Source organism: Nipponia nippon, unplaced genomic scaffold, assembly GCF_047370975.1.
Source record: "Nipponia nippon isolate SJK-2023a ecotype South Korea unplaced genomic scaffold, ASM4737097v1 scaffold_8, whole genome shotgun sequence".
In the NCBI taxonomy this organism is placed as follows: Eukaryota; Metazoa; Chordata; class Aves; order Pelecaniformes; family Threskiornithidae; genus Nipponia; species Nipponia nippon.
The window spans coordinates 36,703,342-36,722,807 of NW_028262402.1; the positions used below are offsets into that span (position 1 = coordinate 36,703,342).

Sequence of the window (19,466 nt, forward strand, 5' to 3'; positions counted from 1 at the left end):
GATTGGACGCTGGGAAAAGGTTCTTCACTGAGAGGGTAGCTGGTCACTAGAACAGACGCCTCAAGGAAGTGGTCACGGCACCAAGCCTGTCAGAGTTCAAGGAGCACCTGGGCGATGCTCTTACTCATATGGTTTAGTTTTAGGTAGTCCTGCGAAGAGCAGGGAGTTGGACTGGATGATCCGTATGGGTCCCTTCTAACTTGAGATATTCTGCGATTCTAAGTATACATGGATGAGCTAACTAACTTTAGCTCAGATCTGAGAGTAATAATCTGCTATCTCCAGAATGAGACCAGGAAGCAGACAGCAAACAGCAGCTAGTGAAAGGATTAACTTGATTAGATAAACTTTCTGCACAAACTGATATTAGTAATATGTCATTCTAAAATGTGCTTGTATTTTATCCTGTGCATGAAGTTCAAAGACTTTGCGTTAATGTGTTCTATTTTCATCTGCTTTATTTTACTTATAACATCTTGTCAATATTTCTGTTGCTAACCTACTTCAGTTTTTTATTTTTAAATAACCCACTTTTTTATGAATGGAATTTAACAAAAAATCTAGTACAAGCAGAGATCTACTGATATGTATGGAATCCAAACAAGTGGGATATAATAATAATTGCTGCTTTAAGTATAATGTGTTTTAGCATTTATGTATTCACAGAGTATTCAGATCACATATCAACTACCTGAATTAATTATGGGTATCTCATTCCTTACTGAATCTTTCTTTTTTGCACTGAAACAAGTATATTATGCTATGCTGCCTGTGGCCTCCCAGTGAGAAGTTGAAAGCCCCCACAGCAGGAAGCAAGTGTTTTAATTACAGCTAATTTGAGTATCCGAGGAGGACCTCAAACGTGAAATTCAGAGTCATAGCCTATTGCATCATGGAAACACAGAAAGGAAATCCAGAAAAAGCTAAAATTTTAATGGAGCCGTTTTGATGCAGACACATTGTGAGTCCCTCATCTTAGTGATTTTGAGTTTTCCAGCTTCAGGAAACAAGATAACTGGCATTATGGTTGTATTGGGACTGTTATTTCCAGAGAATGCTGCCTCAGCGGTTTCTGAAAAATCAATCTACAGTAAAGGGATATTAATTCTGAACACACAAAAATAAGGCATTAAAAAGCAACTTTGAGGATGTTAATGCTAGGTTTACTTACCATGATCCATAACAGGTGCTTCCAAACTGGGATTTTTCATTTGCAGGAGACATTTTTCTAGACTATATATATACAGCCAGTGCATACAATAGCATTTGGCATGGGGAAGAAATGCTATGAGAGACACAGGCCAGCTTAGTTCAGATGGTGTTGCAGTATTAACTTTGCTTTGGCTACGGTCAAGGAAGAGAGTGTGTCCCAGAACTGGAGTCCAACTGCCACATCAGCCAAGCTTAAACCACCACTGGGGAGAAATCCTTCCTGACATGAAATGACTTCTGCCTTTCAAATAAGCATTTACTAACAAGTGCTAAGAGTAGAATTAGGGTTGGGATGACTGTCACAAAGAATCTAGTTATCAAGGCTTGAAGCAATGTCACATTAAGTGATCACACTGATACTGAAATAAAGTGCATTCCACAAAATCAACTAAAGTAGAATACTTCACTATGCAATTGCAAAGCACTAGGAGCAAATACCTCACCATTAATGTGGTTTATCTGTCATAAAATGTCATTTTGTGATTGCATCAGTGCAAACAAGGGCTAGAACTGCCATGGATAGTGAGCATATCCTCATTGCTCAAATAAAATGAAAACACATTTTTTTCTATGCTACGCTGCTAATCAATTTAATTAATAAATGTTCCACACATTTCTTTGCAGCTACTCATATTTATTTAATCATATTCAGCTTTCTGCCCTCCTCATTTACTTTAAGGGGAGAGCAGACTTGGGATTTGATATGGAAAAAATTTGCAGCATTAGTTATGCACACAACTATTTGCAGCAGAGATACCTGAACACATGCCCAGTCTTGAATTAAAATAACATAATGTACATTATACATATCCTGGACTATTGCAGTGTTTCTGCTTCAAGCTTCAAGCTCTACTATCTGGCAAATAAGGGTCACACCCCCTAAAAATTGGTGAAAGTGTCTCCATTGATTCAATTGGATTTCAGATGAGTCCTAAATAAATTAATGGAAACTATCTGTGCTAACACATTTCATGGCACTGAGATGCTAAATTTGTCAGATAATTTGATGCAAACAATTTGCTCAGTTCCAGTACTTACCTAAAGACTTCCTATTGTAGTCACATCCCTGGCAGACTGCAATATTGGGTGAACAAGTAGGTCTTCTCATTTGTTCTAACTCTACAGACACCCATTTTATCATGGGACATTTTAGTAACGCTTGAGAGTTTTTAACATTAAATAAAACTAGATATTTGCACTACTTAAGAAATAAAAGTAACCAAAAGAAAAAAGCTCATCCTTGGATGTTAGTAATAGCAGTCAGCAGCTTCTAAGGGGAAGCAATCCTCTGAACAATTTACTATTCCCGTCTTGAACAAGCTAAAGCTCCCACAGTTACCATTAATAATAAACTGCACAGGATATTTTCAGCTTGATAGATCAGATCTTTATCTTTAAATTATTCTTAAATAATCACATGTATCAACATAAAATAACCTGATCACATTTAATTTCCCACTAGGATATCTCTGAAAACCTGTTTTGTTCCCTTCCCACCCCCCCAGTTTGTGTTAGAAGGATCAAAATCACCTTTTTATTCCAGAGAAATGCACATAAACATTAAATTCCCTCATTTGTATGCAATAAAGGTAGCACGTATGCTTGAAGTTCAGTGTCTTAATAAGTACTCTGCCACTGATTGTCCCCCACATTGACTTTTAAAATTTCTTTGCTAATGTGACCATTAAAAAGCACTGGCTGTATTACTAGTATTACTGGCTGTATTACTACACTGGTTGTATTACTATACTAGAATATTTTTACTGTGCAAATAGAAAGTGATTGTGCCCCCCCAAAGCTCTCCCTAAAGACTGATAGTTGTTAGTCACCTCACGTTCTTGTAAAGTCAGTTAAATCAGAGAGACTTTGTAGGCAATTTAACAGAAATGTTATTTAGTTTCTTCAGGAGACAGAAATGAAGGAGGGTTGTGATACCTTCTGTTTCCTTATCAACCCTTCCCCAGTTTATAGAGCTTATATATAGATTAGCCTAAAGATTGAGCAGGAGTCCCTCACATCCCTGCTGGCCTTTCCAGTAAGACACCTGAAGACTGGAGAAAGAGAGAAAAAAGAAAGCAGCAAGGAAATCTCAGTCTAACTTCTGTGGACGGAATAGTGGAATAAATAATGTAATAATCTATGACAAAGATCCATATGTCATGAGTGAATCTATTCAACTAGCCAATTTCCAAACACAACACAAGAATTTTTCAGCACAAAAGGCTGCTACATCTGTCCCCTCTGCTCACAGTGGGCAAAACAAGAAATCATAGACTTTAAGTGCAGCAAGAAAGATCCAGGCAGACACCACAGGAAAATATTTCTGATGGCATAGATAGGGTCACTGTAAAAGATTGCCTATGAGGGTTACAGCTTTAGGAACTTAGACAAACACCTGTAAGAAATTATGCATATTGAAGTAGTCCTGCTAGTGGCAGGACAGAGTAAGCAAGTTTTGGGGTTCTCTTTTCATGATGTACCCCAATTTATCCTGTTCTCACAGAAGAAAGTAAGTGTAGGACTTCTAAAAAATTTGCATCATATTCTTTTTTAAGACAAAGTTGGATTTGAACTGAATAATTTAAAAAAGTATTTGGCTTCCAAGCAGTGTTACTTTGCAACCAGATATATCAAAGACAATACAAAATTACAGCCATCGCATCCAAAAAAGAAGGGATACCTTTTAACTACTGGTGTGCTTGCCTTAACGAGCATTTTGGGCAATCTTGATGGCTGATCTACCTGTCCTTCAGACAGAGGGAGGTGACCTCTTCCTTGGATGGTTCAGTCATTGGACTGCATGTAGCAAATTATTGGTAATCGTTATTGCCATTGTAACCTGGCACCACTATTGCTTCTGTGAGTACAGGGTAAGCAGCTAAATGTCAGAAAGCTGCTTTGAGTGATGCAGTTCAGGGAAAGGGCCAGCAGGGAGGTGGGCAGAAATGCAGGAAAAAAAAAAATATGAGAAAAGCACTAGTATTATGGCTAGGTTGTGCAGATCTTCACAGTTTTAATGTGATAACACAGAATTTGCAGCCAGAAAAAAACACTGTTCATGAAATACAGCCTCCTGCATAAGACAGCACCCAGTAATTTCAAGTATTGAACCCAAAAGTTGAAAAAGAATTTATTTGGAAAATGCCTTCTCTGAGTCAGAAAACTTAGAAAATTCTACATACAACCATAGAAAAGTCAGTCTGGAAGGTCCTCAGGGTATCCTGTAATTAGTTCATCCAGTTGTAGTTTTGGTCCCTCTTTCTAGCTATATGCAAAGGTGCATATCAAGCCATCACACTGGGAAACTGAGGTGTGATACTGCATTAAAACAGACCCAGCAGCAACATGCCATGCTGATTCAAAGTTCAGAAAATGGCATCCTTCCGTAACAAAACAATGCAGTGCAATTCCTTAAATTCTTAATTATGATGGCTCAGTAAGTTACTACATCTGCCCTCTGCATCTCCAACAACAGCTGAAGAAAAAGGCAACTGGAAGACAATGTTTTCACTGAATCACCTTCTCACTAACGTAAAATCAGCCTGATGATTGTTTTAATTACATTATAAGAATCCTGATATTTTCTTCAGTAACTTCCTTGGCACTGATAAAAGCACTTTGTCAGACTGTTTCATGGCATCATATTATTTGCGGGATGTAAGATATTTTTGATGAAGTGATTTTATTTCATGCTTTATTACTGGCTTTGACATAACTTTCCAGAGACCCCAAACGCATTTCTTTTTACACTGTAGCATAGTCTTGTTAGCAATTCAGGTGGAATAAAACCACTCAGCTTCACTTCATGGTCTTTTCCCCTGAATTTTTCACATGCACCGTTTCAAACATAAGGAACAGTATTGCAGAACAACATTAAAATCTTATGCTGTTCATACAGGATTCCACTAACACATTAAGCAGCATTGTATTTGTAGCCTCGTGCTTGTATGACTTCTGTACTTAGCATTTTATAATTATTTTTAAAACAATAGTGTCTGTTCAGAACCAGCCTTAATTTTTTTCTATTCTCTTAATACACATAAAAAATGCTAGGGTTTGTTTTTTTTTTTTAATTTCTCTAGAAACAAGACCATAAAGCATCACTCATGCAGTCACAAATTAGGGAAGTTGCATTTATTTTCTGATAGGCAAGTTTATTGCATTGTTTCATATATTATCAATTCTTGCAAAGGCCAATGGGAATTGAGGCCACTTGTCACCTCCTGTATATATTCAAATCTGAAAAGACTGAGCATCATGGGAAGCAGAGATCATTTATGAGCCAAGTCCTTCTGCGTGCAGGAAACGTGGACAACCCTGGATGACTTCTCTGATACCTCACCTTTGTCACTATAGCCCACTGGCCACGCAGCACAGAAGAAGGCAAAACCCCACTGTGTTTTCTAAGATGAAGGTAAAGACGCTAATGAAACAGCTGGACTTAGGGAAAGCACTGCAAAATAATACTGATGTGCAAGAGGATAAGAACCTGTAGCTGTTGCAGGATCCTTACTTTACAACAGCCAGGTATTTTTGTACCTTAGCTGCTGCATCAAGACCAAAAATTTAATATCACCTTTTCTATCACTTCTTTTTGAAAAGCACTCACATGGTTGCAACATACCTAGAAACAAGAGTCATTTTTTCCTAAAATTTTCTGGTTTCAAAGAAGAAATTTGCATTTACACAGCCTTTTCCAACCTGAAAGTCAAAACCATTTTTCCCTCTACATGAAATCAGTAGACTACAGCCTCCTCCTTCAAAATGGCACTAATGTGTCGACCTCTTTTACATGTAGGCTATTCCATGGAAACTTGACTTCTATCACTAGGCTTCTTGTTTTGATCTCTCGCTTTCTTTTTTCTTAATTGGGATAATATTTCTTGTTGTGGAAACTGATTTGGTGCTACATCACTTCCAAGTCAGTGGTCACCAACCTGATCATATTCATGGAAAACATTCCGTCAATAAGGCAAACTGCTAACAAGCTCTGATTCACCTTAGATCACATAAAAAATGTGCACTGCACCAAAGAATTAACCACACAAAGTGACTACTTCTGTATATGAAAAAGGAAAAATCACTATCAGCTTCCATTTCCTTCCCTTTCAGAAGAAATGAACTGACATAACCTGCCAGAAAGTCCTTACACATGAACATGCCCAGTTGCAACACGAGAAGGATCATCTCATCTCACCATTGGTGAGAAGCACGACTTCAAGAAATAAGCAGCTTTTGGTAAGGTGCAACCCCCAAAAAGCATATTATCAGTTGTTCAACCCCAGCTGTAAAATGTCTTCACCATGCTGCCATTACTTGGTTATAAGAAGTGAAGTACTAGAGGCGCAGCTAACAGTTGAGCAGCAGTAATGCAAGTGTACCTGTGCACATTGCAACACCCATTGCTCCCCTGATTTGGCGTGGTAAATGAATTTCTTGATGAAAAAGCAGGAGACTGCAAAGACAGAGCAATACGCTAGCCAGGTCTCTTTGCTGCCACCCTTAAATGATGAAAATGATGGCACAGGAGCAGAACATCCAACAGAAAGCAGAATCTTTCTTTGATGGTAACATGGCTTTTGGGCTTCTAAGGACAAATAATGCACCCCAGAAAATCTGTGAATTAGAGTCAAAACCATGCAACATCTATTACAACTGTAATAGATATAACTACAGTCTTTCTGGCAGGAAAACAGAAGTTTGTTTATCAAATAATTTCTTTCTGAACAGAACTTACATGCACTCTTAAAACTCATCTATCTTTCATACCCTATACAGCATCCCACCATAACAAGAGGTGTGACTAGTTTTTTTATTAGCAAATCTACAAGAAAATTGTTACATTGACTGATATTTTCTACATGCCTGTGTTTTAAGCAGTCTGATCCTAAGGGCTGAACTGTCGTTACTTCCCAGAATGCATCAAATCCTCCTGAAGGAAGCACTGTGGTGGCGCATTTGTTATTACAGTTTAAGTCAGTAAGCAGCTGAGTGCAGGCACAGGTAAATTACTACCCTCATTTTACTGTTGGTAATGTGCATATTACTTTCAGAAACATTAAGTGCTCCAGCTCACTAATGATGACAGTATGCATTAGGATTTGTTCCAAGTATCTCAGTTTTTCAATCGAAACTTAGTAAACCTGCCCTCTCATTTTGTTGCAGTTTGAAAGGTGGATATGGTAAATTAACTAAAATAATAACCAGAATCAATACTTAGCTATTAAGCAATGATAAAACAGAAGACCCCACTGCCAACTGGACATCGAAAGACTAGCTAAGAGAAAAACATCTACATGTTTTGACTGTCTCTGTGTCTAGATTTCTGCTCATTTGCTCGTTGATAGTGAACAAAATAGCATAAAAAGCTTACACTTCTGTTCCTGAAGACCATAACATAATCTAACATTACCATCTAATGATTATGGCACACAAATACAAGTAATTTTAAAAATTATTTATTAAATTATCTTCCCTGAGTTATAGGACTATTCTATCAGTCCAATAACCCTTTTTTTCAAATCCACGTGAGGAATAAAATCCGCTCCAAAAGCTATAGCTTTCTCCTCTCTTACAGTCACTTTTCCTCACAGTAGTGGATTCAGAAGCATAAATATTTACTATTTTATAAAGAACACATTTAATTCTTCCACCATTCTGGAGAAGCAAAGTTTTCAGGCAGTTTACCAAATCAGATTTTTTAAAAGTATCCTGAAATAAAGTTGTATTTGGTAATCAAATAGCAATGAGATTTTAGCTGATTTAAGCTGTTGAACAGTGTGGTATTTCACCATGTACCTTAATAAAGCCTGCCACGTGTTTCCAAGTCTTTATTCCCATAGATACCTTTTTTATGGTAACACTTGCTGTAGCAGGAGAAATATTGTTCACACTTCTATTTCACATATTTCAGCCCAGCCAGAATTTCATATGTATATATTGTCACACTTAAAAGACACTGTGTCTCCTTCTAATGAACCATTCTTTAGGGTTTTAGTTTTCTCTTGGGTTACCTTATGCATTCTTGGTAGGGCAATCAAATAAAAATAATTAACAAAAATAAGATCTAGTTTCTCATTTGGTAAGAAACTTAGTGTCTGTTCTCTTTAAGCTTCCAGCAGTTCCTGGAGATAGATTAGGCTGCTTCCCAGGTTAGGTAAATGTTCTCTGTGTTTATTTGGTAGAGCTGAGCAGGCATTTTTGCTGAGCCGCATGCTGGGAAAAATTAGCCAAAACATTTTCTCCAGAGTTTCTTCTGATTCACTGTTTCCTTTCCTCTAGCCCTTCCAAAGTTCCTCCCTTCCAAGTCTACTTACTGACCTGCAATTCAAATTCATTATAAAAAAATTCGGTAGTCTTACTAAGAAAAAACAGGCTGGGTAATTTGTTGCTTTCCAAATGTCTAGTACAGTACTTCTACACATGCACATCTCTAAATCTGTGGTGTTAAGCTTATTGCACATTACAGACCTTTTATTTTTCAGTCCTCTGTCTACTCTCAGTTCAGCTTTTTTTTTCGTGTATTGCTCATTCCTTGATCCCATGGCATGTATCATGTCAAGTGCAATATCTGCAGTCTTTCCTAGGGCACAGGGACCTCTGAGTGAAGTCTTTAGTATGATGTCATTCACTAACATTTTTAAGAGCATACAACATCATTGTTCTAAAAAGTCTGTTTTCTCTGAATCCCAACATTTGGACTTGGCTTCGTTTCTTGGGAGGCAATCTCTTCTTCTGACACGTGGAGACTCAGAACCTCTCTTCCACCATAAAATAAACAGAAATGTGACTACCAGAGCTTTCTGCAACAGGAAAAATAGCTCTTACATATACAACGGCACAAAGTGGATCAGGACTGCTTGCCACTAATATTAACCCTTCCTTAAAAGAAATAAAAAAGTATCGAGGTAAGAAGACCTTGGCCAAACACACAAAGAGACAAGCTTCAGAACTCACGTGGAGAAACAGAAGCTGGACAAGTCACTGCTGGGAAGCCACCGCTGGAAGCTAACCTGACCATCTCAGGAGAATGATGGTTCCTTTCTCTATGCAAAGCCACCCTCTCTGCACATGTGCTCAAGGCACTTCTTAATCCTCTTACTTCAGATGAGAAGGCATTAGATGGTGCGTTAGCATGTGTTTAAGCATATTGAAACAACTGCAAAACGCACCAGCGTGGAACGTGCTACAGAAAATATTCATTAGGGGAAAAAATGGGAGCCGTGAAGGATGAGCTGATGACACAAGTCGTAAAAATTTTCTCCAATAATTTGTTTGAATCTGTACTTCAAATACAGCTCCTAGTATTGTGTGTGCCTGTTAGAAAATGAAAAACTGAGAAAACAGGATTATAAAGCCATACCTAAACATGAGGGTATTAGTGAAGTGGGTTAGAACAGGAACACATGCCTGGAAGAAAAGCACAGGGAGAAAAGCTGGACAGCATCTGCAAATGATCGTAGTTTATCTAAATCAAATGAGGCCACTGTGGCCAGAGCCGTATCAAATGTCAGTTCAGGCAACTGAGCACTGCACACTGTTTCAACAGAATGGAGTAAGAGCATAGCCTACCTGTTGAATAATACCTGTTCTGCTTTTGGCTGGGATAGAGTTAATTTTCTTCACAGAAGCCAGCATGGGGCTATGTTTTGGATTTGTGCTGGAAACAGTGTTGATAACATAGGGATGCTGTTGTTATTCCTGATGGATGCTTACAGAGACTCAAGGCCTTTTCTGCTTCTCACCCCACCCCACCAGCAAGTAGGCTGGGGGTGTACAAGAAGCTGGGAGGGGACACAGCTGGGACAGCTGACCCCAACTGACCAAAGGGATATCCCATACAATATGGTGGAATGCTCAGCATATAAAGCTGAGGAGAGAAGAAGGGGGGACATTCAGAGTGATGGCATTTGTCTTCCCAAGTAACCTTTACGCGTGATGGAGCCCTGCTTTCCTGGAGATGGCTGAACACCTGCCTGCCGATGGGAAGTAGTGAATGAATTCCTTGTTTTGCTTTGCTTGTGTGTGCAGATTTTGCTTTCCCTATTAAACTGTCTTTATTTCTCACTTTTACCCTTCCAGTTCTCTCCCCCATCCCGCTGTGGGGGGAGTGAGCGAGCGGCTGTGTGGTGCTTAGTTGCCGGCTGGGGTTAAACCATGACAACACCTTTTATTATTTATCTAAAACCAGTCAATTCAAGATGATCCTATAGATTTGTTAGTTAGTAATACCAAGTGAGAGGCCTCCATGCAAGTCCCAGCTTCCAGTGTTTATTTAGATCCATCAGTGTAAAAGCACTGATGCTACACTTAAAATTATATCCACAGGATAAGAACTTTAAACTTCTCATTGAGAAGACGTGGAATTAATTGAAAAGTTTGTGCTGTTTATTACCAAGGTCCAGGTCATGCCACAGTGATTTTTTCATGTGTAAAACAGGAAATCTCCGCTATCTCTCATTCTTAACGTTCAGGCAAAGGTGTATCCTTGAACTTAATGATGTCATTTAGTTGTCTTGTTCTGGCAGACTAAAATAAAGCATGGAAATAACAAAGACACAACAATATTTTATATTCTCTTGCTCTTAATAAATTTACAATGTACATTGAAATACAGTTTGGCAACCCTAGATAAAGGAGATAATAATAAAAATGTGCCATTACATATCAGCTTTTGCAAAGTTTATTCTGTTATTGAGGGCATTCTCTGCAGAGAAAGGCTGTATAAAAAAGGGTCTACTGGATGTCTACTGAGAAACAATATTGCATTAGCCCTTAAGTCCACTTAATCCATTTGGAAACTGGGCAATTAAAAAATTAGCTTAGATTATTGCCGTGCCTTTCCAATGTTTGTGGATTTACAGGAGCACCTTTCATATCAAAAAAAAAAAAAAAAAAAAAAAGGGTTTCTTTATTTTTTGGAGAAAGACACAAGACAGAAAAGAATACAGACACCCTTCTGATGAGTGAATTTGTATACATAAAAATTTTCAAATTCCATGAGGAAAAGCAGAAAAATACTTATACTGCTCATCTGGTAATTTAATGCTGCTGTTATCACACTCTCTCCTTAATAGCTCTTCATGACAGGAGAATTCCTTCAGGTTGGCTATTGTATCTTTTGGGGAATTAGGACAATGGGGCCCTGGTCTAATGTGCATCACTTGCTTTGAACACGTTAAATAATAAAAGACAAAGATACGAAGTATACATTGGAAGCAAAATTTTAAGCTGATTGGGAGCCTTGAAGATGCTGATACATGCATTTCCCCCTCCAATCAACCAGCTCTGCTCATCAGCTCAGGAAGGTGCTAGAGTCCCTCCTCCTTTGCTGTGGTCTCTGCCACACCTCACACACACCTCCGTGCAGAGGTTGCTTATCTCTGGTTATTTGCCCTGCTCTTGTTAACTCTGCTGGGTCCACTCCCTGTCTGGCCCTGAAAGGTTATAGCTGTAGCTTCAGAAAATAATTTTTAGTCAGCTCTTTTAATAATTAATTGCAACGTTCACCCTTAAAGTGCAATGAAGGGAAACCATACACAGGGGGCAACATTTGTCTGCCAAAAAAATATTGCAGACCTTTTTTTTTCCCTGACACTGAGAATGATAATAAAATTCCCCACATCTGAGTTCTCACACCTCAGGGAAATTATGTTCTCCTAAATGTATCTGACTTGTAGAGTATGGATATTCTAATGTGTGTTTCTGGGGCGGAGGTGGGGGGAAGCCTTTGCAAGAGAATCAGCACCACTTTCTGATTTTTCTGTATTAGTTATATTTTGATTTTTCAGCAATCTAAGTTTTATCTTTGTTCTGTTCTTTGGAGCTGCTCACAATGTACCTCCCAGCAGCCATACATCTGGTTTGGAAACAGAAATATTTTCCTAGGGTAGCCCCTTCTTGTCAGGATGTGACAAATACCTGTTATCGTACACAGTATGGTCACTTGTGCATCACATATACAATAACTACATGTGCAATATATGTCTGCTAAGTGCGCTATCACACAGTACACCACTGTTCAAATATGTTGCATTAGTAAGGACTGACCTAATTTCAAAGCTACCCACACAAAATCAGATGGTTATATCAAACATTACCTTCTAAGACACTGTTAGAGTAGCCACATTTTACCTGGCTGCATATTAATTTCAAAGCCAAACTATCAAGTACTAAGATGAACTGAGACAATTAGTGTCATGAATCCAACATTTTGTAAAACATATTACAGGTGCAGAAACCTAAAGAGACCTGACTATATTGTTTAAATTTTCATTGTATAATCCAATTAATTAAGAAGTTCCAAGAACAAAGAAGACTTTTCAGTTTAATGTAACCTTTTTTTCACCAAAAAGTTGATTCACTATCTTTTGTTTTCCAGTTACAAATGCCTCTAAAACGGCTTCAGTGGGACACGCAGTAGTAGTGGTACTTTGTGTGCTAAGATTAAGAGCCGACCACTGTCTATAACCCCAAATAATTAATAATTATCTCCTAGGAAAGCACACTCAAAAACCTTCAAAAGCACCTTCAAAACTGTGCCACTTGGTTTAAACAAAGAAACAAAAAATCATCATCAGAAAGTTTCACTGATGCTGTCTTCACTGCCAGTCTTTCACTGACCCTGTTCCTACGTACAGCTTTCAACAAACCAAGATAATTTTTGTCCACTTGCATACTGTTGCACTTACAAGTTGGTCTCAGTAGTACTGGACCTTTGGGTACTTCCTAGGGACTAGATGACCCCAAAGAACAGATAGCAGAGGACTGCTCACAAAGGAACACACCTTCTTCATCCCTGGAAGTTCACGGCTTCATTTTTTTAAGACAAGGCAAACTGAAGCACAGATAATATCCACCATCCCTTACTCCCTTTCTACCCCCCCCCCCCCAGACCCTTCTCGCCATGTAACCATGCCGAACTGGAGTACAAGACACACCATTTCGGTATCTTCAGGTACTCGCAAAGGGGTTTTAAAGGTAGCAGGGAAGCTAATTAACAGTAAAGTTGGGACCATTTCCGAATTAACTTTCCAGCAGCGGCGTCTGCAGCCCTCCGGACAGATGCTGAGCGGCAGACACCGGTTCTCAAAGCGGGCTGTCACCTTACCTTAAGAAGTCTGACGGAGGGGAGGAAGGCGGCATGGCACAGCTTCCGGATGGTCCAGTTGAGTGGCCGCGGAGCATCGGTCTGATTCATGACCCTCCACAAATCCCACCGGGAGACAGATCAGCCGCAGACCTGACAGCCCCTACCGCCGAGACCGCCCGCCGGGGCGCGGGCATCCCAGGCGCATCCCGCCCGCGCCCGCCGTGCCGCAGGGCAGGGCCGGGCTGGGCTGGGCTGGGCTGGGCCGGGCCGGGCCGAGCTGGGCTGGGCTGGGCTCGCCCGGCGCGGGCAGAGGGCCGGGCTGGGCTGGGCTGGGCAAGCGGAGTGGCGGTAGCCACCGAGCCTCCTTAAGAAAGCAACCTCCTGCGTGGGAGCAGCAGTGCTCATGCATACCAAGCGTGGCTGAATGGAGGCGATCAGCCCGCTGCTCAGGGCAGGCTGCGCTGGTTGAGCGGAAAGGGGCAGCCCGCATAAAAAAAAAAGCTGCAGTGAGAGCTCCTGCTCCTGCTCTCTCTCTCCTGCCCTCCTGAGAGAGCAGACAGGTTCGCCTCTCCCAGGCAAGCCGAGCCATCCGCCTCGCTCCTCCGCTTCCCTGGGCGAAAAGCAGGGCAGAAAGGAGATAATTTAAATAAAGCAAGCGAAGGGGTACTTGCACTTTCTTTCCCAAAGCATTTCGAGGAGAGGGAAACCGGCATGAGGGGAGGGGCCAACGCTGAGACAGCAAAGACTGAGAGGGGAAAAAATTAATTCACTCTTGATTTACTGATACAATGGACTTAGAAAGCATGGTTTCATTGATCTGGCATAGTATTGGTGCGCTAGCAGCCAGTAGCAGCAGTTAGAAGCTGTACTATAAGAGTATGAGTGTTAACATGCACATTCCGGCAAAAAAAAAAAAAAAGAGAGCAAACCAAGTTCAGAATTCAGCTCATTTTAATGTTAAATCTATGTGCACAATAATTATTTTAAAGACATGCAAACAGATGAAGTAATAGTGCTGGGGCAATTCAAGTAGAGCAAAACATGTTTCCATCGGGGGCAGTAACTGGCTTTCCCAGCTAATGAAGATATTCTTAATGCCAGCTCTCCAGCTAAAGGAGAAATACCTTTTTCCCACTGTTTTTTGGAGGGGATGAAGATTACATGAGGGAAGAGTTAGAAAGTGCAAAAGCAAACATCCCATAAAGCAATGTGAATTTTTAATTTTGCCAGTAATGATCAGTTTTTACTCAGATTATGCAAAAAACCCAGCCACTTCTCAGTCAAGTTTAAATCTCTCGTAACTCCGGTTACAAAATACACATTCAATTTACTTGGCTAGATTTCATTGATTTGCCATTTTCATGTCCTTTAATCCTAAAAACAGTGAAGTTATCCCAGTGGAGCAGGATAAGGATTGGTGTTTACAATCCAGTCTTCCTCTCCAAAGGAAGTCTTACCCTTGTACATAATTCAGTATTCTCCAAAGCCTATATATTGGGCCTCATGTAGAAGGAGCCCATCTGCATTGAGGTGGAAGCCCAGTACCTTCATGCTTCTTTTGAACGTATGCATACCAGCCATATCCTCCTCACTTTACCCTCACAAGAATTGTATGAATGTTCTTATTCCACTTCAGTGTTGGATAAAAAATTCTTCTGCCCAGAATATAATGTTCCAGAACACAGTGCAAGGCTGTGAAGAGCCTCTCACGTGTTCCACCCCACCGTACAGGGCAAAATTATAAAACTTCAAAGGTGAGGAGACCAAACTCTGGGTTGTCTGTGGAATGGAACAGGTAGAACACCAGGAGCTATTCCCTTGTGACAAAGTCTGTGCAGATGAATTTCTGGTTATGACTGGGCAGCTAGTTTAAATTATGCATATTTAAATGCCTTTTTGCTTGAGCTCTGAATGTATTTGTTTTATAAAAGGGGGCAAAAAATCTTGCTGCTGATAGTGAAATGGAACATGAGTAAGTAAATATGATTTTCTGAAACTACTTTTCTAAGGCCCCATTAAAGAGGCAAAATTAAGTAGGCAGAATAAAATAATCCTGACTTTAAATAGCATGCATCTTAAAATGAGTGCAGCATGATAACTTTGCTCTGTTATAAAGGGAATAATATCCAATGATTAAGTTTTTGGGGTTGATAGTAAAAAGAACGTAAAAGATTCAAACAAATCAGAAACAAGGACTCCCAACACTCCCAAGACCATGCCTTTCCCCTGTCCCCCACGCCACAAGCCATGCTGATAACTGTTCTTTACCTTTGAAGATCAGGAAAGAGTTTCTCGGGAAGGTACCAGACGCATCATTACCCTGACCCTTTCACATCTGTTTTGCATTAGGCATCTGCCATAAACCAAAATGTTCAGCCTACGTGCTATGGACAAAGAAGACAGAGGAATCATAGCATGCTGCCCTTCTTTTCAATGAGTAGAGTAACAAATCTCTGAGGAGGCTAGAGAGCTGAAGACAATAAAGAAACATAACAGATAGCTTTAATAAACTAAAAATAGTGAGCCCAGTGTGTCTTCTAGCTTCCACAGAGCTTCCTGTCTTTGAGATGAGCTCTATCATTGCCTTCTTCTGCAAGCAGTACCTTAGGGACAAGAGCTGTTATGTGCTGCAGTGTTTAATACACACCAACCTTCTTTCACAGGCCTGTTTTCCATGGCCTTGTGCCTTGCCTAGTCATTTGTATTTGCAGAAAGTGAGTGCAAGAATACTAACTTCTGTCAGTGGCAGCAAGGAAGCTTGGCCGGCAGGACATTACCATGACATGGGAGTTTCACTTCCACCACAAAGTCCTTGGGTGTCTTTAGACAGATCATTTAATCCCTGCTTGGCCTTCATTTTAATTAATTTTAACTTTAATGCATGTCTCTTACCTATAAGCAATACTGCAGTGATTTTGAGGCTCTTGAGTATAAATTTGAGAAAAGTTGAGAAAGGAGATTTCTTTGTCTTGGCAGCAGCCTCCACCAATTTTTGGTAAGCATAAATGGTAACGACTTAGGAAGAAAAGAAGCAAATTCCGAAAAGCTTTTTTTCAGACATGTTGACAACAATGGTTAAAAAATATAGTGAGAGATTAGGGAGATGTTTTTTGTTTGTTCTGTGGAGCTTTTTTTCACTTCAGTGAAAAAGTCAGAGTTTGAATCTCTTATTCTGCCCTGCTGGAAAAAGCAAGTGCTCAGCTCAGCTCTTCTGCAATCTGAGGCCCATTAGGAGATTCAAAGATGTAGCAATCCCACTAGGATTTAAGTTCCTACTTTGCTAGAGCTAAAAGACAGAGCTGCCACTTTCATATTAAAACACTTCGTCCCTGAAGCATGCTCACTGCACCATCAGTATTCACATCTAGTTCTTTGTCTCTTGCCAAGGAGCAGCTTTGGTACCACAAGAAGGCATAGCAAATAGAAGACAAATTCCATTGCTTCCTGCAACACAGAGAGATTACTATTCTTCTTAAACCTACTGTTCATGGAAAGCATTTTTAAGAGGACCTCTTTGTAGATTCCTGCCATCTAATGTGATAATACTACTACACTTAGAAAGCTCTGATACAGTAAACTTTTAACACCTCTGGGAATGCTACAGAATGAAAAATTGCTGAGAAGCCCATTAACATCCAGACCACTCTCAGGACACCAGTAATGTCCAACATTTTCAACTTGAGAGCAAGCATTTAACAAAAAGGTATTATGGACTACAAACTGAGCCACTGCTCTCCTATCCTGCCTAGTTAACAATTCCTGTATGAAATAAGAGACACTGTGCAAATGAAAAGAAGAAAGGAAACCAGAAGGATGTATTGGTCAGCATGGTAGAAAGCAACCTCTTCTGTGCGGCTGCAGCCTAACTCTACTCGTCTCGCATCTTTCTATTCACAGCATGCCTGAAGTAGCTTTTTCACAGGTCTTCTGCCACATGCTCATATCCATTACTCCCTCTCCCCCAGACACAGACGTACATATTAATGTAATGTCTATATACTTAGGAAATGTTAATTAAATAATTTGTCCTAGATGCAGGCAATTCTGTAGACTGTTTCAAGCACATACATAAATGGTATTGTATGTAGCTATAAATTATGACTTTGGGCAACTGACTGAAAAGCCAGAATAAAGGATATTCTTTCTGTTATCTTAAGTTTTCTAGGTGTGTGATGAATATCAAATATGATTAAATTATTTTATACACCTACTCACGACCACCTTGAGGTCACCTTTAACTGATCTGCATCTGGCTTTTGCCTGGGAAAGCACCTAGCTGGGCTACTACAAGAGATCTCAGGGTACCACAGCACACAGCCACTGCAGAGAACCAACAGACGTGGACTTGTGAGACAGCCGGTGACCTGAGCAGTACAGACACACCCAATGCTCCCTTTCCAGAGGTACTTTCCTAGAGACCCTGTTAGATTGTTCCTAGTTCCAAAATAAGCAAATGGAGGTGCAGGCTCAAAGTCATACTATACACACAGAAAATGGAAGTTTGAGCAGGTATGTCACAAGCAGCCTTCACCATTATTTGTGGTTTCACTTCTGCAGCTACTGGCAGAAAGTCTTGATAATTTGCACCATTTTACCTTCAGTTGCTGTCTGGGTACTTGTAAATCTGCCTACCCTTAACTATAGAAGCTGTATCAAGCCGTATCCTTGAATGGTGTATTTCACCACACATTCCTCTTTCATCGCAGTTTGCAGCCTTTTAGAGTTTTTCTTTGAAAGGGATTAAAACACATAGGCAAATAACACTTTTATTTTGGGACTAGAAATGTCCATGGATGATTGTTACTTGGAAACAAATACTGCATTTTAAATTACAATCTATCTTAATTTAAATTGACTTCCAAGTGTAGGCAAGCTGTTAGTTCTGTAACCTCTACAGCATACAACAGAAATCAGGCTGCTCAAACATTCAGACTTCTGTTTATGCTAAAAGTTTCTCTCCATCTTAGCCATCATGTTCCTATCTGCACTGTTTAACCTTGTGTTAATGCTTACTCAGTTTTGACCTGTAACCTCATTTTCGACCTGTAACCTCATTTTCACTATCATTTCCAGCTCAGATATCAACTTTACTGAGTTATGTTGGTGTGATATTTTCCTATAGATAAATGGGAAATATTTTCTAGTCTTGATTATCTTGGTAAATAAAATGCAGAAAAAATATGAAACTTCATGAAAGGGAGCAAATCACCCTGACTGTTAAGCATGTCAACAAAGACCCTACACAGCAACTGTCTTGCAATAAGGCCCTTCTCTTCACTTGCCACAGACAGATGCAATATGCAACAAGAGCACCTTTCTCACCTCAGCTCACAGGCCTCTGAAACTGGAAAGTAATTTAGTAGTATCCTTTGAAAGTGACAAAGAATTACAAAAATCTCTACTGCCTTCTGCTATGGGTTTATAAAGAACCAAGATAACCAAACGATATTTTCCACATGTACTGCGTGTCTGCGTGCATCCCCCACACCAGTTTTACCCTCCTCCCAAAGGCAAAGGCCTTACCCTAGAGCAGACACCATCTCTGATGATCAAGCCTCCTGCAACCACTTGGGTCAGACTTGCAGGGCTGAGCACATTTGGTGTTTCATTATCCACCTCTCTGCTTTCCTGAGAATTCCCGTCAACCAATTTTTTATCATCTTCAGCATGCATCAGTGCAGACAGCTAATCCTGCGCTGCCTTTAGTACTTTCCCCAGCTGCTCAGTTAGCTGTGTACCAGTATCCATATCAGTTTGAGGAGCTAATCTGGCTACCAATTGCTTATGGTGAAGGATGTCTGCCAGTGAATGGTTCAGTCACCAAAACTAAGACGACCACACTGGGGGACCCTCACGCTCACAAGGAAAAACCCCAGTGACTGACAGCCCAGAACAGATAGACACAGCAGGCAGCACCACAGAAGTAGTTGCAGGAAGACTGTCAAATCAATTTAACACAAGCAGGTGTCGTGCTAGGAACTAACAGCAAAAAGTCCTTGGTAAAGAGCTAAAATTATGCTTATTACACAGGTTCTACAAATTAACTAACTGTATACTTGAACTTTTATTAGGAAATCCTTCACAGAAGTTTCAGACTTACTGGAAAATAAAGCTTGCTCAAGAGTTGTAAGTATTTTTTCCTCACACATTTTGAGCAGTAATG

At 40.0% G+C, this 19,466-nt stretch overlaps 1 protein-coding gene across 10 annotated transcripts in view; it reads right to left on the reverse strand.

Annotated features, from left to right (window-relative positions):
- Positions 1-19,466, reverse strand: part of TRPM3 (transient receptor potential cation channel subfamily M member 3) — a 463,424-nt gene that overhangs the window by 274,726 nt on the left and 169,232 nt on the right. For 9 of the 10 annotated variants that reach the window (XR_015700935.1, XR_015700934.1, XM_087741461.1 and 6 more), the window contains exon 1: positions 13,322-13,614. The exons of the other annotated variant lie outside the window; for it this stretch is intronic. Coding sequence is in view for 7 of the 9 variants with exons in the window: in XM_087741461.1 (XP_087597587.1) it covers positions 13,322-13,411 (90 nt within the window). In the remaining 2 variants the exon portion in view is untranslated. Of the gene's footprint in view, positions 1-13,321; positions 13,615-19,466 lie in introns of those variants that run through there. 10 annotated transcript variants of the gene reach the window in all.